This window comes from Trematomus bernacchii, unplaced genomic scaffold (genome assembly GCF_902827165.1).
Source record: "Trematomus bernacchii unplaced genomic scaffold, fTreBer1.1, whole genome shotgun sequence".
Lineage (NCBI taxonomy): Eukaryota > Metazoa > Chordata > Actinopteri > Perciformes > Nototheniidae > Trematomus > Trematomus bernacchii.
Window position 1 is genome coordinate 18,062,904 of NW_022987714.1, and position 22,919 is coordinate 18,085,822.

General features: G+C 42.9%; 1 protein-coding gene across 1 annotated transcript in view; it reads right to left on the reverse strand.

Annotated features, from left to right (window-relative positions):
• Positions 1–1,376: 1,376 nt before the first annotated feature.
• Positions 1,377–22,919, reverse strand: part of LOC117491655 (kelch-like protein 25) — a 36,060-nt gene continuing 14,517 nt past the window's right edge. Inside the window, exons 4-12 of the mRNA XM_034141734.1 lie at positions 21,644–21,889; positions 19,960–20,049; positions 19,147–19,310; positions 18,879–19,026; positions 16,983–17,179; positions 16,427–16,532; positions 16,096–16,239; positions 14,931–15,346; positions 1,377–1,931 (exon numbers count right to left, since the gene is read on the reverse strand). Coding sequence (XP_033997625.1) covers positions 14,960–15,346; positions 16,096–16,239; positions 16,427–16,532; positions 16,983–17,179; positions 18,879–19,026; positions 19,147–19,310; positions 19,960–20,049; positions 21,644–21,889 — 1,482 coding nt within the window. The 3' untranslated portion in view covers positions 1,377–1,931; positions 14,931–14,959. The remainder of the gene's footprint in view (positions 1,932–14,930; positions 15,347–16,095; positions 16,240–16,426; positions 16,533–16,982; positions 17,180–18,878; positions 19,027–19,146; positions 19,311–19,959; positions 20,050–21,643; positions 21,890–22,919) is intronic.

Here is a 22,919-nt window from a genome sequence, read left to right on the forward strand (position 1 = left end):
GTATCTCATTGGAGATAAGCCTCGCCTTTTTTCTGGCACATACTGTATAGTTTGAGAGATGCAATAAACACAAATATGATGATACTGCAATCACGTTTTCACTCAAGGCAAATATTAGCTTTTTATATTTTTTGCATTTTTCTACTGTTGAGTTTCAACTTGATTGTCCACAACCTGGTACGGTTAACATCACTGTTCTGTGAATGTTCAGTTCTTCAGCTCTGTGTACATGCAGTTGTGTGAACTATACATTTTATGACATGACAAATCAAACCTGAAACCACAAATAACATTCCACTGAAAGTAGTTCATTTACACCAGATCAGAATTACAGAAACATTATCTACATATTTTAGCTTAAAAAAAGAGCTTGAAAACCATTTTGATGCTACACTGACTTGTAAAATGGAGAGTGGTGTCTGTCGGTCTGTATGTTCTTTGGTGATCTCCCAGAAGAAGTGCGTAAGGCTTTACGGCACTGAGCTGATTGGTGTAAAACAGTTTGTAGTATTTACGACAGTGGTGTATACGTGAATTGCTACACATAACTACTGTAGGGGTGCTTCATCGCAAGAAAAACGACAAAGTTGCTTAAAAAAGGTAATGTTTTCAATCAAATGCTGAGAAGCCGAACATTCTCTTGAGTTGTGTCTCAATTCTGACATTCTTCTTGATACACTGCAAACCCTTTTACGCATTATTTGAAATACGACTAGCATTACGGCTAGCATTGACGACAGTTGCTATGCCCTCACCCGAAGTGACAATCAGTGCTGTTCGCTAGCTAGCAGTGCGATGTTGTGTTAGCAAATCATTACAGATTGCTCAATCAACTCAAAAGAATATATGGGGGCTTCTTTTCAACAGCAGTATAGTGGTACCGCTTATACACCAGAGCAACCGCAATTATGTTACGTAGCCAAGATGGCTAACGTTGAGTGTGAGAAGTGTACAGCGCTTCATACTCAACTTTTTGACCGTTTTGAGTGCACCATTCCAGGTACTTTTAGCCATATTGCGCTTATGCACAAATGTAAGTACAATAAGTATGTGGATTAAAACATACTGGTATACACTTATGTAACTGATGTACTGGTGAATGTAAACTCAGATCAGTGTTTCCCCTAGGTTTACTGCTTTGGGGGGGTGCTGTCTGAGCAGGAGGGGGGGGGGGTGTTGTTGGTATATTTTAAATCCTCTGGAGCAGAGAGAGGAGCTGTGGATTATTGTTATTGATTAATGCATCAGTGTTTCTTAGGGTCATAAACACTAAACTCACAACTTAAAATGAAAGTGTTTAGTTTATTTAAGAAAAGAGCACATGTTCAATGTGAAAAGTGACAGTAGATAGATTAGTTGCAATTTGGTGCTATAAATATGTATTATTAAAAAAAAATTATAATAAAAAAAAACACCTTGAATTTCAGGGGGGGCGCGGGGCTCCGTTGGCGGGGCACCTGAAATAAGAACTAACCAATAAGGCTTGAGGTTCACAGGAAACTTTGACCTGCTTCTTTCCTGTTGTGTTGTATTTTGAAGGGACACCGCTGCAGTATGGAGAAGTTCTCAGTTTACATCTTTACACTGGAATGGTTTAGTAATGCATTCAAGACTATTACAAAACATGGCACGAGACAAAACCCACACACAACCAAAGAAACACTCGTAGCTTTTTTTATCCGTACGAGTGCTCCATCAGTCAGGTTTGAGGAGTATCACATTATTTAGGAAGCGCGTCAGCAGAGTCATTCTCTCTCTGTGTGTTAAGACCTGGTGCTATTGGCTTGTGTACTCAGGACTCTCGCTCAGGACTGATCCAGAGTCTATGAACTGCAGCCTGAATTTTGAAGGGTTGGTCCTCAGCCGGCTGTGACTGCAGGGTCTCTGAGATGCTCCTCCAGTCTGAGCCCCTCCTCAGAGGACAGCAACGCCTGAAAGAGACGGGAGAGAAGGATTAGGACAGCAATGACTCATGATCCAGACGTTACCTATTCAATTGGTAACTTGCCATCTGTAAAAGATCTAAAATCGTTTTACTTTTGATCTTTTACAAGTGATAAGGTATGGTAGTCGTCCTTTTAATTTAATCTTTAAATTATTAGAAATCTACTTCGAATGTAAATAATTACATTTTTCTCATTTTTTATTTTTGTGCATGCCCTTTTATCTAATAGTGTTTGACTTTGTCTCAATCTTCACTTTTGCTGTAACTATGTACATTTCCCCTCTGTGGGACGAATAAAGGTATTCTGATTAGTAAAAGACACATTTTGTCTTCCTTGTTCCAGCTGGTGAGCCCATGAATGTTTCTCATTTCTCTAACTCCCCTCCTCGACTCCCCTCCTCGACTCCTATCCTCGTGTCTTAGTCCCGCCCACAGGAGATGCGAGCGGAGGAGTCGAGGAGGGGAACCGAGGAGAGAGGAGTGGAAGCAGCAGGCGTTTAGAGAAATGAGAACTCCTCTCCTCTGAGCGGTCATTTTAAAGAGACGTCCATTAATGATGACAGGAGGCACAGCAGCCCTCTGTCTGATGGACAGATGTGTTCATGACCACTTATATATTTACTTTGAATTCATTGACAGTGCGGTATAATGAGACAATAACAGGCTACAGATGCAGACATATACACACACACATATATTTATATAAATATATACAATTTCAGAATCAAACAAGTATGAGAGGCTGAGAGCACTCTCATAATAACGTAACACAATCAGAGACTGGATATATCCCCCCCCCCCTCTTTGGTCGCTGAAATGGGGAATTTAAATTACGGGCCAAAAGTTTTATTTACAAGTATTAAAAGTAAGCATAGGACACAAAACCAACTGAGACCTGTCTGTCCGCCGCATCTACGCACTGTACCACACACACCTACACACTGTACCACACGCACCTACACACTGTACCACACGCACCTACACACTGTACAACACACACTGTACAACACGCACCTACACTGTAACACCACACTGTGAAAATCACGCAACCTACACACTGTACAACACGCCACGCTACACACTGTACAAACCACACACTGGAACACACGCACCTACACACTGTTCACCAGCACACGCACCTACACACTGTAACCAAAAAACGCACCTACACACTGTACAAACACGCAACCTACACACTGTACAACACACACTGGGTGACAACAACCGCACCTACAGCACTGTGACAACACGCACCTACACAACTGTTACCACACGCACCTACACACTAGTAAACAAACACGCGACCTACAACACTGTAACCACACGCACCTACACACCTGTACCAAAACCACACATGCACCTACACACTGTAATCAACACGCAACCTACACACTGTACAACACGAAACTACACAGCTGTACAACACGCACTACACTGTAACAACCACGCACCTACACACTGTACCACACACGCACCTACACAAACTGGTACCACACGCACCCTACACACTGGTACCACACGCACCTACACACTGTACCACACGCACCTACACACTGTACCACACGCACCTACACACTGTACCACACGCACCTACACACTGTACAACACGCACCTACACACTGTACCACACGCACCTGCACCTACACACTGTACAACACGCACCTACACACTGTACAACACGCACCTACACACTGTACCACACGCACCTACACACTGTACAACACGCACCTACACACTGTACAACACGCACCTACACACTGTACCACACGCACCTACACACTGTACCACACGCACCTACACACTGTACAACACGCACCTACACACTGTACAACACACTGTACCACACGCACCTACACACTGTACAACACGCACCTACACACTGTACAACACACTGTACCACACGCACCTACACACTGTACAACACGCACCTACACATTGTACAACACGCACCTACACACTGTACAACACACTGTACAACACGCACCTACACACTGTACCACACGCACCTACACACTGTACAACACACACTGTACCACACGCACCTACACACTGTACAACACGCACCTACACACTGTACCACACGCACCATACACACTGTACAACACACACTGTACCACACGCACCTACACACTGTACAACACGCAACCTACACACTGTAACAACACGCACCTACACACTGTACAACAGCGCACCTACACATGTACAACACACTGTACAACACGCACCTACACACTGTACCACACGCACCTACACACTGTACAACACACTGTACAACACGCACCTACACACTGTACCACACGCACCTACACACTGTACAACACACACTGTACCACACGCACCTACACACTGTACAACACGCACCTACACACTGTACCACACGCACCTACACACTGTACAACACACACTGTACCACACGCACCTACACACTGTACAACACGCACCTACACACTGTACAACACGCACCTACACACTGTACAACACACTGTACAACACGCACCTACACACTGTACCACACGCACCTACACACTGTACAACACGCACCTACACACTGTACAACACGCACCTACAGCTCCCAAAGCCTATAATATCAGGATACAGCCGTTGTGTATTTTATTATGTGAAGCACTAAATGGTCTTATTGACTCTTTGTTTGTAGATATCTACTAAACTAAAGCAAACAAATAAAGAGAGTAATGTAGGCCTGTTATACCGAGTGATATATATTGGATATATTGGATTACTGCAACGCTCTGTACGTGGGTATGGACCAGGCGTCAATTAGACGCCTGCAGCTAGTGCAGAACGCAGCTGCACGTCTTCTGACTGGCCATAAAAAGCGTGACCACATCACCCCAATTCTGGCCTCACTACACTGGCTTCCAGTTCGGTTCAGAATTGATTTTAAACTCCTTTTATTTGTTTTCAAAGCCCTAAATGGGCTGGCTCCGGCCTATATAGCTGAACTCCTCCAGCGCTACACCCCAGCCAGAGCCTTAAGGTCTGCTGACCAGCTGCTGCTGATAGTGCCCAAGACCAGGCTCAAAACCCGAGGGCACCGAGCCTTCGCAGCAGCTGGCCTAGGCTCTGGAACACTCTGCCCCTCCATGTGAGGTCGGCCCAGACCCTAGGGGTTTTTAAATCTACACTTAAGACTCACTTCTTCTCTCTGGCCTTCTAGTCTGAGCGGAGCACGACTCCTGACATTTCCCTGTGTGTGATTTTTATTTTTGTGCTGTTGTATTTGTTGTAAAGTGTTGCATGTTCAGCACTTTGGCTCGACCAAAAATCGTTTTAAAAATGTGCTATATAAATAAAACTTGATTTGATTTGATATATTTGACACACTGCTCTGCTTTCTGCACGGACCTCACAGCTGTTCTCACTGTAAACATCGCGTCGCCGTTCAAGCAGTTACTAAATAATATCCAGGGGATGCATGCAGAGCTGTGATTGGCTGAGATAAGTCCGGCCGTGCGTCACGACTCTTTTAAACATCACTGTTGCCGGAAATGCATCCGCGGAGGAGCCGTGGAGGACCCATCAGTGTATCCTCGGTTATAGCTCCTCCAGAGAGCCTCCTCGATGCTCGGTCCTCGAAGTGCATTTAGAGAAATGAGATGTCCTTCAACATGGCGCGCTGAAATCCATTTCCGGGTCACTACCGGAGGACCGAGGATTCGAGGAGGGGAAATTAGAAACCTTCCAGGTGTACTGCCTAAATGCTCTCTGTATGAGTCAGAGTTACCCATGATGCCCCATGTTACGGTTCAAAGAGAACTGCTTAAAGTTCAAGTTTGTTCAGAGATGATTCATCATCATTTTTGAATCAAGTAGTTTGAAATGTAGAGATAAAGGTGGTGGTTAAGAGAGGAGCGAGGATTGAAATATGCTTGGCTTTCTTAAAAATACAAAACAACATTATGCTCCAAGTCATGTTATCTATATATAGTAGATACACCATATAAGATGTGGCATATTATTTCATTTTGACTTCTAACTTCCTCAGCTAACTCTGAACCCTTTCCCCTAAGATGTCTCCCTCTTCCTCCACAAAGGCAGACACTTCAGTATTTAAGGGATTATCTCTCAGTATATCATCTTGACATGTTCTTAGCGAGCTCTCCCATACAGTGCTTAATGCCTACTAAGGCTAACACATGCATGAGTGCACACACCAACACACATCATGGACACATTTTGAGTGTGCAGACTGGGATAAACAAGAGCACAAAAACAAACATACTGTATATAAATGTAAACAAGCAGCAACTTCACTCACTAAACACCTTAAAGACGGTTTTCTTCTGTAACAAGGCAATGCCAACATTCACTTTCCTACAGTACTACAGGTTGCAGGAAACGCACCACTCGTAGTGTTCCATTTTGTTACAGTGTGATGCTACACTGTAATGATCAAATCTGTGTTGTAATCAGCAGGATGACAGCTAGTTATTGTTAGCTATTAGCACACGGTGAACAACACAGTGCTGCTTGAGTTAACAGCTATTATTACATGGCTTAGTTGAATACTACATTTTCATTGGTCAGTTTTGGACATTGGTCCGTCTGTTATTTCTGTATAGCAGAGCGTTGCTAAAGACGCTTCAATATCAGTCATATCAATCCGCAGAAAAAAGTGCGGTACATTTCATGACTTCAGCTGTGTCCAAAAAACATTGAAATTGCTAACAGACTTGGACAGTTAAGCTGCATTCTCATGATAGGCAATTCTCTCTTTCTTTAGCCACTGCAAGGCTCGGTGCCCAACCTTGCTGAAAGAAGCCGGTTAAGTTTTGTTTCTATTGTTAGTTTGCACCGCTACATACAACTGTCATCTGATTGGTTGCGTGTTGAAAAGTCAGAGGTAATTAAGTGAAAGTTGAAATAATTAGAACTTCAAGCGCAAAAACCTTGATTGGTACTGCCGTCATTTTAAGTTACATTTCATGGCGCTATCATCACAGTTCCTGAACTTGCTACTAGAACAAACTGTTTTTTTTCTCAATCAAATCATGTTTAAATCAATATGTTGTGTTATTTATTGATTGATTTAGTAATCAGCAAAGTACTTAAACCTGACATGGTAATTTCCCTGCCGTTATCCCTCACATGTTACAGAGGTTTGATAGAGTAGCATTGTATTTTGCTAAAGCTGCGATCTCAAGTGGTCAATCTAGTTTCACATAGATTATACTTTGTGTGTGTGAAACCAGAAGAAGAATATTTAAAGCCCCTGCCTCAGTGCATCTCACATGGCTTAGATACAGCGGAGTCTCGTTGACTAATCTGCTGTCAGCCATTAACATAAGAAAAAGCTCTGCATTAAAACTGCTTCTGATCTGCTAAATATTATGACGCCTGACTCAATAAGCAGCTTTTAGAGCAGGAGCAGTGAAAATATTAGCTGTGGCGCTAGAAACTGAGAAGTAGGACTATGTATGAGTGTGTGTGGATGTGTGTGTGCAGTGGGGACGATAGCAGCAGGGACATTTTAAAGTGATCATATTCACGAGTGATCCTAAACCTGGGTTAACACTGACAGCTCCTGCCTGAAGAAGAGCTTCTTAATCCTAAAGCAGTTGCAGTCACACCAAAATATTGTGCAAATTAGCCTCAAAGGAGTTTTTATATATATATATATATATATATATATATATATATATATATATAATATAAATAGTATAATATAATACACACCATAGAACATTACAAAAATATTGGGTACTGATATGGGACAAGTACAATACAGCTTTATTTATAGAGCACATTAAACCTTTAAAGTAGTGTATTTGATGTTTCCAGGAGGAGGATGTGTCCACTAAAGAGCATGCTGGAGAATGGCTCCACTAGAGAGCTTTACTGCTGGAGGACAAGTCCACAAGATAGTGGTTCTGCTTTAGAACTAGTCCACAAAATAAATGTACTGTTGGAGATCGAGAACACAAGAATATGACTGGACAGACGAGACCACAAGTTTACTGCAGGAGAATGAGTCAACAAGATAGCATGTCTGCTTGAGGACGAGTTTGTAAGATAGCATCAGTCCTGGAGGATGAGTCGAGAAGACAACTGCTGAAGGACGAGTCCACAAGACTACAGCTGGAGGACGAGTCCACAAGACTACAGCTGGAGGACGAGTCCACAAGACTACAGCTGGAGGACGAGTCCACAAGACTACAGCTGGAGGACGAGTCCACAAGACTACAGCTGGAGGACGAGCCCACAAGACTACAGCTGGAGGACGAGCCCACAAGACTACAGCTGGAGGACGAGTCCACAAGACTACAGCTGGAGGACGAGTCCACAAGACTACAGCTGGAGGACGAGCCCACAAGACTACAGCTGGAGGACGAGCCCACAAGACTACAGCTGGAGGACGAGTCCACAAGACTACAGCTGGAGGACGAGTCCACAAGACTACAGCTGGAGGACGAGTCAACAAGACTACAGCTGGAGGACGAGTCAACAAGACTACAGCTGCGGGATGAGTCCACAAGACTACAGCTGGGGGACGAGTCAACAAGACTACAGCTGGAGGACGAGTCAACAAGACTACAGCTGGGGGACGAGTCAACAAGACTACAGCTGGAGGACGAGTCAACAAGACTACAGCTGGGGGACGAGTCAACAAGACTACAGCTGGAGGACGAGTCCACAAGACTACAGCTGGAGGACGAGTCAACAAGACTACTGTTGGAGGACGAGTCCACAAGACTACTGTTGGAGGACGAGTCCACAAGACTACAGCTGGAGGACGAGTCCACAAGACTACTGTTGGAGGACGAGTCAACAAGACTACAGCTGCGGGATGAGTCCACAAGACTACAGCTGGGGGACGAGTCAACAAGACTACAGCTGGAGGACGAGTCAACAAGACTACAGCTGGGGACGAGTCCACAAGACTACAGCTGGAGGACGAGTCCACAAGACTACAGCTGGGGGACGAGTCCACAAGACTACTGTTGGAGGACGAGTCCACAAGACTACAGCTGGAGGACGAGTCCACAAGACTACAGCTGGAGGACGAGTCAACAAGACTACTGTTGGAGGACGAGTCCACAAGACTACTGTTGGAGGACGAGTCCACAAGACTACTGATTGGAGGACGAGTCCACAAGACTACTGCTGGAGGACGAGTCCACAAGACTACTGTTGGAGGACGAGTCCACAAGACTACAGCTGGAGGACGAGTCCACAAGACTACTGTTGGAGGACGAGTCCACAAGACTACTGTTGGAGGACGAGTCCACAAGACTACAGCTGGAGGACGAGTCCACAAGACTACTGTTGGAGGACGAGTCCACAAGACTACAGCTGGAGGACGAGTCCACAAGACTACAGCTGGAGGACGAGTCCACAAGACTACAGCTGGAGGACGAGTCAACAAGACTACAGCTGGAGGACGAGTCAACAAGACTACAGCTGGGGGACGAGTCAACAAGACTACAGCTGGAGGACGAGTCCACAAGACTACAGCTGGAGGACGAGTCAACAAGACTACAGCTGCAGGACGAGTCCACAAGACTACAGCTGGGGGACGAGTCCACAAGACTACTGTTGGAGGACGAGTCCACAAGACTACAGCTGGAGGACGAGTCCACAAGACTACAGCTGGAGGACGAGTCCACAAGACTACAGCTGGAGGACGAGTCCACAAGACTACAGCTGGAGGACGAGTCAACAAGACTACTGTTGGAGGACGAGTCCACAAGACTACAGCTGGAGGACGAGTCCACAAGACTACAGCTGGAGGACGAGTCCACAAGACTACAGCTGGAGGACGAGTCAACAAGACTACTGTTGGAGGACGAGTCCACAAGACTACAGCTGGAGGACGAGTCCACAAGACTACAGCTGCAGGACGAGTCCACAAGACTACTGTTGGAGGACGAGTCAACAAGACTACAGCTGGAGGACGAGTCAACAAGACTACAGCTGGGGGACGAGTCCACAAGACTACAGCTGGAGGACGAGTCAACAAGACTACAGCTGGAGGACGAGTCCACAAGACTACTGTTGGAGGACGAGTCCACAAGACTACAGCTGGAGGACGAGTCCACAAGACTACTGTTGGAGGACGAGTCCACAAGACTACAGTTGGAGGACGAGTCAACAAGACTAATGTTGGAGGTCAAGTCAACAAGACTACTGTTGGAGGTCAAGTCCACAAGGGAACTGCTGAATAATAGGTCCACGAGAGACGGTTGCAGCTGAAGGACAAGTCGACAGGACTACTGCTTGACTAAGAGTCCACAAAAGAGCGTTACTGCAGGAGGACAGGTCTACAAGAGAGGGTTGCAGATGGAGGACAAGTCCAAAAGAGAGGGTTGCAGCTGAAGTACCGAGTTCACAAGGCTAGTGCTGGACTACGAGGGTATTACTGCTGGAGAAGGAGCAGGGCTGCCCTGGCCAATTTGTGGCCCTACGCCAAGTTGTGGCACAAGGCCCACCGGGTCTGTACACAAGTCGTCACACATGTGTTGCGAGCGTTGACGGGGGGCAGCAAGAGGAGCATGCTCGTGAACTTACGCATAAGATGAATGAATTGCGCCGCATTTGCGGATAAGATGAGGCCCCCTCCGCAAGATGAGGCCCCACGCAGTCCACCAGACTACTGCTGGACTCTGAGCCAACGTAAGATTCAACTACGACAATCATTTATATAAGAACAACGCCTTAGATGGTGTGAAGATGTGTGGATCGCTGTCATTCTTGGTGTTAAGATAAATTAATCATAATAATAATGCAAGCAAAATGTTCTTTAGTGGTGATGTTAAGTCTTTGCCTCGTGTCCTGTTTTGATGATGAATAAATGATAAGCCTAAAAACAAAGTGAGGCAAACACAGAGTATACTGAGCAGTCAATTCTCAATCAGCCAGGCTCAGTGCAGACCCAGGGGAGAGGTTGCTGTTACTGCTGCTCTGAGAGCAGAGGAAGAGGCAACATATTCCAGTATGATCCACCCCCTAGCATTACATCACAGCTAAAGCAACAGAAGGGTAAAGATAGAATAAGACATTACATACTTACATACTTAATAAGTAGTGTACATACAATAAATGAAAAAGACAGAAATATAGGACTGAAGAACAAGATGGATCTGAGTGGAGCAGGCTGCTCTGGGACTCCAGTCTCATAACATGAATATTTGAAAGGGAGGAGCGGGTGAAAGGGAAAGGGGGGCTGATGCTGTAGAAGAGACTGCATCACTGGGTGCATTTTTATGCTGCAGTCCCACCGGGGAACATAACCTCAGGAAGGAAGCTACTTCCTTGTGTGACCTCAGCACAGACTGGTCATGGTATACTCAACATGTCTTCCCCTCATTCTATAACGCCATGCATTTATTGATTTTATCTTACAAGGCATGTGCAATTTTTTAAATCCTCTGGAGCAGAGAGAGCAGCTGTGGATTATAGTTATTGATTAATGCATCGGTGTTTCTTAGGGTCAAAAACACTGAACTCATAACTTAAAATGACAGTGTTTAGTTTATTTAATAAAAGAGCACATGTTCAATGTGAAAAGTGACAGTAGATAGATTAGTTGCAATTTGGTGCTATAAATATGTATTATAAAAAAAAACAAAAAAACACCTTGAATTTCAGGGGGGGCGCGGGGCTCCGTTGGCGGGGCTCCAAGACAATGGTAGGGGAAACACTGCGTCATTATTTAGGTGAAACGCAGTTACTTGGAGCAAAGTTCCCAAAGATAAACCTAAATGACCTTATATATTTAACTCTTGGACACCCTGAACTGTATTTAACACACTAATTATTCATGTGTGTTAATGGGGTTATAGTTGTATTAGCTTATAGAATTGATTTTGTTTATAATTTTGTAAAGGCAAAACTGATGATTATCATTAGGGCTGCACAATTAAAAGAAATGTTATCAAAATAAAAATGTGGACTAGTGCAAACTTCAGATCGCACAATATTTTTTAAAGGCGAATATGTGTTTAAAATACCATCTACAGACGTTACAAAACATTTGTTTGGTACGGATCATTCTAATATATTGATGATGAGAATGATTATGCAAAATGTTCAATATCTCTAATATTGCAATTGCAGTGTCAGTCAAATATATATTTTTTCAAACTGTGCAGCCGTTATAATCGTAAGCCATCATTTATCATCATAAAGTCCATCCTCAAGGGTCGTGGGGGGTTGGAGCATGGATGTATAAAGAGAACTAGATAAAGTGTTGGAGGCGGGGCCCCGTTTATGTTTGTATGAAAGTTAATCAGTGGTGCATGAAAGCAAAATGGCCTAGACCTTGAGAATACAAATACCTGAATCCTCTGGGTCTTGGGCCCCCAGAGCAAGCACACTTGCGTTTTTGCTAAGCCCTGCCTCCTATCAGCTCCATCACGACTGTCTCGGCTCAGTCCAATGAATGGAGAGGAAAAATAACTAGTATCAGATTTTTGTGCATTGGAAGCTTTTAGGACCTAATGATTTAAATAAGGCAGATTCAGGTGTTCATACTGGGTAGATCATATAGCTAAAAAAAAGTATCCGCTGATATACAGATATCTCTTTCCCAATGCAAGTCAATGGGAAAAAGTGTTTGGAGCCAAATGTCGTCCTGGACTGACAAGGAAGTTGAAGTACCACGGTTTGGCCTTTGATACATGTTGCCTCACAGTCCAGCACACTTCCTGGGGGCTTGGGTTGGAGTGGATCCCAGCTGCCATTAGGCCAGTGGTCGCCAGTCAATCAAAAGGCTGCCAAATAGTGCCAGACCACCATTCATGCTCACATTCAAAAGGTGATTCAATGTCACTGTGGCTTGTGGTAAGGTGTGTTAAGAAAGAAGTATCCTTACCACAATGTGTGGTAGCGCTAAAAAGGACCAAAGGTTAGTTTCATAGTGTTCTTGTCACTGACTGTATGTATGAGTCAGAGGAAGGTCAGAGACTAATTTTTAAATTGAATGACAAACACTGAGTCAGCCTAAAAGCTTTTATTTATCTGGACTGTGTTTGAGTTCTGTGGATTATGCTACACCACATGACATACATCAGTTAAAGTGCAGTTTAATTTACCACTGTCCTGTTTACTGGGAAAACAAAACACCAGTGAATCTTTTAGAAGAGATGAAGGCTCAAACTCCATGAATAATTGATCATTAATCTCTGGGAAGTGCTGACTGGGGTGCATGAGATCTGTAGACTGGAATATAAAGCCTCAACTCTGTGGGCCGGCTGTGGAACAGGGTGACCACCAATGGTAGGGTCCGTGGTTTGATCCCCAGACCCTGCAGTCAACGTGTTGAAGTGTCCTTTGGCAAGTTCTGAACCCCAAATGGCTCCCGTAGGCATGTCTAAAGTAACGGGGTGTATGTAAGTCGCTGTGGAAAATAGCATCAGCTAAATTACTTTCAATTTAAAGTATTGGCAAGATTGGCTTATTCTTGGTTATTAAAAAAACAGATGATTTGAAGAGTCTGTGGTTTAACTTCAGAACTAAGTTTAAAACCCAAAAAGTAAACATTTAGTTTTACACCCTACAGCAGTTTCACCTAGAGAATGTGTGTTTGCCAGTTTACCATCATCAAAATAGAGACCAACAATGTTCAGTTGAATGGTGGGCCAAAATCCAGGAGAAAATGAATCATCCAACCAGTTTTTTTTTTTTTTTTTTTTTTTTAAATCATACTTTTTCTTTGTGAAAAGGACCATGTGAATAGCCTGAAAGTGGCTGCATATTTCTGCATAAAGAAGAATGACTGCTCCCAGATGGGCTTTATTTCAATGTTTCCATAAGATGGGTGTAAACTGAAGGTGTACACAGTCACAGACAGAACACAAGCTACATTTAGTGACAGCATAATTATATCAAATCAGTGTAAAGAAGCAGGTGCACATGTGCTGTGGGAGGTAGGAATTGAGGCAAATCAAAATGTCTCCACAGGGGCAGCAGCATCAGTGCTCTGTGTGAGTACACAGGATGTATTCAGGAACAGTACTGAGTGTAGAACAGTACTGAGTGTAGGACACACTGGTTTTGGTAGCCCTCAAAGGCCAACACATGTTTTCAGTGTCTCCTTTAGCCGGTATTTAATTGACTTTGATTAGGAAATTCTGTTCAAGTCTGACAAATTAAAATCTTTCTCAGTAAAATAATCCCCCCAAGCACAATTTGAAGCACCAGCTGCTCTCATTAATAGCACAAGCGTGCAACAAGACGTCATCCTTGTGTAAAGTCCTCATGAAGGTTTGAATTTCTCAGTAGCCTGCAAAGTCCTCGTAAGTGATTTCAGCAGAAATATATTCTGAGTGGAACAGAAAGAAAACGGCGCTTTATTTCAATTTGGCAGCAGCACGCCTTAATTAATATGTTATGAGCCAGAGCGGCCTACACATATATTGGTTTGTTTACATATTGTTTTTAATCGGTTTTATTCTATATGATAATTTGTAGGCCTAAAGCTGAGGGAATTTAATTTTGTTTGCAATATGCTCAAGTCTAATGACAGGATGTATTGTTTATTGTTGTTACTTTTCAATAAAACATATCTACATGCTTTGATGTTGTCATTCTTTACATAGACTTCCTATTAATGTATAAAGCTCTATAATAAGCACAGGTAATATTTTACCTGAATTTCTCCCGTCAGTCTGGGACATTGGAATGTTCCTGGACACTTTGACCTGCACCCATGTTTCCAACGGAAACGCTGCGTAATCGTTGTAGCTAAGCAGTTAGGTAGTTCAATTAATTATTACCAACATTTGAATGCGCATTGCACATGTCACAAGTAAAACTTGTGTCCGTTCAGTTAGAAAAAGCACACACACACAAATGGTGCATTGTTAACAGCTACAGCTAATGTATGTACTCTTTGAGGTGGATCAACACAATCCTGAAAAAATGCACAAATAAAGCAAGGCAGAAAATTGCATTGCGTTATGTCAGAACAGGCTTTAGAGATGAGCTGAGATGTGATGAGTGGGTGTCAGTGGTGAGCATGTACCTGTAATAACTGTCGTCGGTGTCTCCTGGTCAGGCAGGCAGGTGTTTCCATGTGCTGACGAAGGCGGTGGGGATGAGTGAATAAGGCACAGTGGTGATGGAGTTCCAGTTATCTGACGTGGGGTCGTAACAGTCCAGGGTTTTACACCGCTGCGTCCCAAAATAACCTCCGACCACATAGAGCTTATTCCCTGAGGCCACGGCGTGGCAGCTCATCCGTTTGGACGTCATGTCGCCCACTCGAGTCCACTGATTGGTTTCACAGTCAAAGCGATAGGCGGAGGCGGCGGTGAACTCAGTGTCCCCCCCCATGATGAAGATCTGGCTCCCCAAGACAGCAGCCGCCGTGTAGCGCCAGGGCTGGGGGCATTCAGCCGCTATGTTCCAGCGGTTACCCACGGGGTCATAGCATTGGACCTAGATATGGAAGACGTAGAGTTTCAAAGTTTTCAGGTGCAACAATTATTTTACCACATTTTACGATGGAAACATATAAACAAGTAAATGAAAGTAAAACACTCTTTCATATAGAGTGGTGTGGTGAACATGTATTATTGTAGGCTGACCCAGAAGTTAGCTAGCAAGGGATCCCTCGAAGAAAAACTATTGGAATTTTCTTTTTGGAATGTTCTGAAAATAAGATCTGTGACAAGCACACATTTATGATACTTACACGTTTTGTTCAGAAGGATAATCTCCACATATTTATAGCACTTTTATGATTTTGAAGGGTAAACGCAATCATCAGAAGTGAAAAGCTAAAGTTAGGCTAAGAACAACATCACGATCGCTTAGAATTGCGTCACCTACGCTAACCTAACAGCGGGTTTGTCGTGATAACGTTAAGTAGTCTCATTTCATTTCTGTTAAAAACCACGATTTTTAGGACACATAGAAGTTTAAGCTTTTGTTAACCATAACAAAAGACCATATTTCAGTAGTTTAACCAAACACACGCTCAGAAAACCACTTTGAGACGAGGGAATCAGAAGTTGTAAAAGTCATTTCCAGGTTTTAGGACTTGTTTCTGCACCACTCTATTGAGGCTATAAGATTACAAAGTGAAAGTGGATAGGAGTTTATTAGTTATTTTGAAACTGAATTATGGGATGTTAGGGGCTGCCTTGTAAGGAAGTTTAGGGAAGATACAAATACAATCCACCCACCTTGGAGGCCTTGTCTCTATGAATGGTGGTCCCCCCAAAAACAAAGAGTTTGAGTTTGGCACTGACCACAGCTGCGTTACTGACTCCATCTCTGAGAGGAGCCATCATAGTCCATTTATTAGTAAGAGGTTCATACCTCTCCACCTAGGAAAAAGTTAGTTAGATTGTGTTTGATTTCAAACACACAAACAGCTTAAAGGTGAATGAGTCCAAGTGGAGTCAAAGTCAAACTTCATAACAACCAGAAAACAGGCTGTTCTTTTGCACATGTATACATAATTAAGTGTTTCTATTCATGAATATGCATAGTAGAAATTGAAAATTCTGATACCTGTTTTAGGGAGACAGATGGTGAGGCAGGGAAAACTCCTGCTATGGCTGTGTGACCTCCAACAACGTAGAGACTATTCTCCAGCTCAGCTGAGCCATGGCCAAACCTGGACAACAGAAGTCCCACATTATTTGCATGTATATTTTAGAGCAGTGGTTCTCAACCAAGGCTCTGAGCATCTCAATGGATACTGGTCCCAAGGGGGCCTCCAGAAGACGGGTTTCTTTTTACTTCTCATTAACTATAGAATCGGGACCTAATGCGAGTATGAGTGAATATTCGGATCGTATGTCTCACTCTCTTCCCAGCTATCTGCTCAACTGCTGTTACAACTATAGAACTTGGTCTTTATCATCAAAAACCCAAAACATATTTCCAGATTGAGGCCCCTAAAGCAAAATGATATCAAATGGTTTATAAGGAAAATGTATACTCAGTTGATAAATCAAGTGAGACGACACTCTTAAGACTTTTCTAGTAGACTTCTATACAATTCGATTTGACTACATGAATAGGCAGTATCATTTCTGACTATATTGTACCATAAGTGACTCACCTGGCTATTAGCATGGGAGCTCCTTTGGACCACTCCTCATGGACAGTGTCGTAGATCCATACGTCTTTAGAGACTCCGTTCTCTGAGCCTCGGCCTCCTGTGACGTAGACCTTACAGCCGATAGCACACGCACTGAACTCCTTCCTGGGGCTGGGGAGGTCTGCTTTGGGTATGATCTCCTTGGCTTTATGGTCAACCTAAAAATGGTCCACAGTAGTAGATATTAAAGGTCCCATGTCATGCTTTTCCGGTTATTACCCATCCCCTTGTGTGTTATGTAGCTTTTTATGCATGTAAACGGTCTACAGAGTCACAAACCCTCAAAGTACACCCTGTAGTGAGTAAAACTCTAACACAGAAAAGACCTGTCTATGCTGCCCCAGAACGCCTCGTTGGTCATTTCTCATTTTCCATTGTTTGCTTCCTGGGTTCTGTGACGTGTGAACACCCAAATCAACAACAAATGACTGGATTGGCCCAAATGGACCAATCCGCGGAGCACCTCACACACCAGGATCCCTTGGCTAACTAACAGGGAGTCCCCATTGACTTGCATGGAGCTCCCTGAACGCTGGTAATAGACGAGTTGGGAGAAATGCTCTCCGCAGACCCATTCTCACAGCGTTATAAACCTTTTTCTTACTCAATATCAAGCCACACTTATTGTTTTTACTTCGGCTGTGAGTGTTTGTGTGTGCTCAGGGTGAGTTTCGCTGTGTCTCTCTGTATCGCCGACCCGGAAACCTGTCCGCTCCTCGCAACGTCCTGACCAATCAGAGCACACTGGGCTCACAGGGAGGGGGGGGGCAGGAGCTCCAACAAGCCGTTTAGGACAGAGTGAATACAGAGATGCTGTATGAGAAACCAACGTGAGTTTGGAAAATTGCACAATTTAAATTCTAGTAGACCTCAACAATGGAAATATGATCAGTAGAAATGGCCATGACATGGGACCTTTAAATGTGTTAATGGAATATTACTTAAAAAACAAAAAAATGGGAATAAAACGGACAAAGAAAAAGAGATGTATATCATTTTGACTGGATGAGATTTTGATAATCTCCATTTAGAACATTTGTTATGCTTATCGTCTATTTTCCTCTAAATGGGAATAGAATTTACTTCATTTTTTGCCGCTGCTTTTAATAGATATACTCATATCTCATACACAGTAACTTGTATTCATGTACCTGTGTTATTCATGTTTTTTATCTTTGCTTTTAAATAAGTGTTTTAAAATGCCATTGTATAATAATGTCTTTCATAATGTCTTTCATTTTTGTAAAGCACTTTGAATTGCCTTGAGTTGAAAGGTGCTATATAAATAAACTTGCCTTACCTAAATTGACATAATATTGCATTTAAGAAGCCTAAGAATAAAGATTGAGACCATAGAATCATAAGGAAAATGTTTACAGTGGTTATAAATCAAATGAAAATGCATTCATTCATTTGATTCATAGACTTCAGATTTCATCTTGTGGTGACCCTGCTGGATGTGAAAGTTAATTCAGGTTTAAGGCACTTTCACACCAGCTTCCCTTTTCAGGTTTTCAGGTAGGATTCAGTGTCTTGCTAAAGAGCACTAACAGGTGGACAGGAAGTCACTGGAATCAAATTGGCAACCTGTCAATTAATGGCCAACTGAAGTTATGTTTACATGGTATGCATCTTACACCACCCCCCCCCCCCCCCCCACACATCCTGTTTACACTGGTAGTGAACGGGTCTTTAATAGGATTAAGGCATTATATGTTATACAAGCAGTGTGGCATGTGTTTCTGATAATCTTCTATAATGGTACATTGTGAGATCCGAGTTAGGCTGCTGTATGTTATCGGACAACCCTATCCTTCATATAACACATACTGTATAAGGACAGTGTGTGTCTTTCACCTGGTAGATCTTGTCACACATGAAGGTCTGGCCTCCCAGGATCAGCAGTGTGTGTCCTGCCTTGCGTGGGCGAGCACATGGACTTGTCACTATCCCGTCATTCTGAAGGATCTTTTTCTTGCACTGCATCGCCTCTTCTACTATTGACCTGCAGAGGAGAGTTAAAGCAAGAGCTCAGAAAAACACACTTGTCACATACAGTATATCTTTACCAAAAGCGTGGCTTGATTCTCTTTCTACAGCTACAGAGAAGACGGGCAGCTCTTACCTGCTCCTCTTGTCAGCCATCACCAGCTCTTCACAGGCCACAGCCTCCAGCAGACACTCGGACGGCAGCAGAGCCAGCCTGATGCCTCTCAGCAGCTCCGGTAGATGGTGACGCCGACCCTCCAAGTCATATCGAACCCAGCGCAGGACAGAGTTAAACACAACCTGCCACAAGTCAAAACAACAATTCAATACTTGAAAAAAAAAAAAAAGCGGTGGTGTGGCACCATCCTTTGCTACAACGATCAGAAGACTTTGAAACACAAAAAAGGGTCACAATAACAGGCTCCTTCAGCAAAATGGGATTTTTCATTGCATTTTGGATTATAGCTAAATGTTGCTTCATCTATGTGTTACTTACATGTTCTACAGGAAAATCTCTACATATGAACACCACTTTTATAATTCTTGAAGAGTAATTGCAAGTGCCAGAAGTCAATAGCTACCATTATAAACTGACTACATTACGGCTAAGCTAAAGGTGGCTAATGTTCGGTGTAATGACGTTTAGTAATCCCATTGACTCACTTGTTAGCAAATATTTACTGACCTGTTTATGTTGTAGAACAAAACTTGAAAACCTATGAAACTTGTGTTAACCACAGAACAGATTTCAGGCATCTAAGCAAAAACGCATTCAAAAAACCATTGACGTTCAAAAAGACTAACCCATTTCCAGGTTCCTGCACCACTCTTAGGCAACAATTGTAAGATTGTTACAGACTAAAATAGAGCACAAGAATTGAGAAAGAGAAGACAAATGATGGGAAAGAAAGAAAGAAGTCAACAGGAAATAAAAGAGAGGATCACTCACCTGTTCATCTTCTATTTCCAGCTCATCGCTCAGAATCAGCTCCAGCAGCTTATCTTTCGACAGACTGTAGAAGTCCTCTGATTCTCTTACCTAAAGCACAGACAAATACTCTGATTACATTCAATTTGTTAATATATATATATATACTGTATGTATTATAATATCGGAAGTATCTACAGTTACTCATTTTCAGCTGCTAATCGAGTGATGAAAGGGAAATGGAGTTTAAGGTAGGACCACTCAGCAGATTTCATTTCGTCTTGGTTCTACAAATATAGCTGCAAGTGGCATTTGCGGATTCAAACCCTTCCTCTGTGAGAAGAACGAAGCAGCTCCATTACCAAAAGCAAAGCCACCAGCAAGTCTCTTTAGTGGGTTTAATCCGGTCTAAAGAAAGAGTGAGAACAATCCCGCACTTGTTTCAGCATTACAATGTAGGCAGCATTTCCAATATTGAGCATTTAAAGCTAAATAAAGGATTGCTCAAGGCAACTTTCGCCTACTTGCTGCTAAGACCCCACTATGTGAAGAGTTTTGAGCAGATTGTGCCCATTTTTTTTACCAATCTTGGTAATTTGTAACAGATATGTCTATATCTAAGTCCTGCATGATTGGAATAAAAGGTCAGTGTTTCCACTTACGCATCGTCCACACGGCGGCGTGCGTTGAAGCTTGCCGGCGGGCGTGTCTGAAGCTCGACCAACAACCAATCACATGAATCTCCCGCCCCGGACACACAAGCACGTGGTTTGATTGGCTAGAGCTTGTACTGGCATATTATTTGATTGGCTGACGCTTCCGTTGAAGCTTCAAAAGTTGAACATTGCTCAACTTTTGAAGCGAGCAACGCGAGCAAAGCGAAGCGACGCTCCCAGAATGCAGTTTGGCAAAGTGTGACGTCACCCCATTCAAAGTGAATGGGCAGAAGCGTTGAAGCTTCAACGCACGCCGCCGTGTGGACGGGCCGTTATGGTACCAAGTTCTCTAGCTTGTTCCAGCTCACAGCAAATTCAGGGAAGGAATACAAAAATAAAAACAATTCATAGGCCACACCCACATGCACCAATTATTATTGCACTTCCTGCCCCCAGTTCCCCTGCATCGAATTTGGTGAAACGCAGTTCAACATTTTTTGGGGCACCCATTTGTGGCACCACGTATGAATCGGGCTCAAAAGACAAGTTTTGAAGTTCTATTCCCTGAAAACTGATTAAAATATCTACCAAATTTGAGGTCACATGATTTGATAAATGGCCGTTGATTCATGGGCAATTTTGTTTGCAAAGTTATTTATATGCATCTCGGTTTCACAATAGTTTCCGAACCTGAATAACATCAGAGTCAAGTGAACTACAGATAATATTTAAAGAGCTGAGGATGTTGCCAACTCTTACTCAGCGTATTTGTCTTGTGATGATGAGGTCATGCTTGAGATCACAGATGTATCAGTTCCAATCAATTCCAATCCTAGTCAATTTACTAAATGGAAAAGCACAGTCATCTGCCAATTTCCTTTTAGTTAACTGTATGGTATCAAGAGCATTATAAGGCTCAGAAATCAAATATGGCAGAGTATATATGTCAGCATTTCACAGATAGCAGTGATTGGGCTGATAAATGCTTTCAGATCTTATGGCTGACACTGACACCAGGTTAGTGCGAGAAAAATCCTCATCATCCTTACGGTCTCATAGTGTAATAGACACATCCTCCACGACAGCTCGTACAGTCGTTTACACTGATGAGCGTCCGATAGCAGCATCATCCCCAGGCAGTTTGAAGAATGAAGGTTTTTTTCTAAAAACTCTGCTGCAGCGTCTCGAATGTCATGAAACTGCAACATGTCGCCCGCCTCTAACAATGACTCGGCGTTCTCCTCGTTTATGATGACTCGAGAAGAATAAGCAAAGTCCAGCAGGAGCTCCAAGACCTGGAAAAGTTGAGGATTAAAATTAAACGCTGACATTTTGTAGAGTTTGTACAAAGAATGTTCTGACCACATTACATAGCCAAGTTACTCAAATATTTTCCAAGCAAGAAACCATATAAGATGTAGACACAAAAAAACATAGGGCTGTGAGGGATGAAGAGAAAACTAAAACTGTATCTTCTGTAGTTCCTTGGCTGTTATGTTCTGAGAGACAAAAAAAGAAACTGTGAATGACTCAGCAGATCAATACTGTAGGAACAGGTGCTGTGCGAAACAAAAACATTTAAAAAGTTCAGATTTTTTTACCCTTCAAATGTCAATACCTTCCTTCAAAAAATTGTTTTATGTAAGGCTGAGGTCATTTGTTATGTGCCTTTCTTCAGATCATAAAACCTCTTTCCTCCCATCTTGTTTAACACTAGAACCGCCAGGGGTCGCTGTATACCTAAAACCGCCAACGGGTCAAATGTACCCGCTATTAGAATGCATTGATTTTCAAGGTACAATGTTCTTTTAATTAACATACCAGAACACAGGGTTAACAGTGAGTTTTGATCGCACAGTGATGAAACTTATACCAATAGAATCTGTGGACTCTCAGCTTTCATATGATATCTAGTTTGTGCAGTAGTATAAAAGTTTGTGCAGTAGTATAAAAGATCGCTACCGTGAGTTGTGTGCAAAGTGTCTATCTCTCTCTCTCTCTATAACTATCTATCGATCTATCTATATCTATCTATCTATCTATCTATCTATCTCTCTCTCTCTATCTATCTATCTATAAGGAACCGCAGTAAACAACAGGCGTTGCTATAGCAACACGTCATGTTTATGTTTTTGCGCGATATCAATAGCGCAAAAATCACTGCATCGTCTATAAGGCAAATATTACCCGCTGGCGCTGCTGGGTATAAATGGCATTTTTTGGGCCATTTTTTCAATCTGACTTCATATTGACCATTTTTAACAACAGAGGGTGCTACATAACACACTTCCAGGAAAAGTCACAGATTGGGAGACTTGAATATTT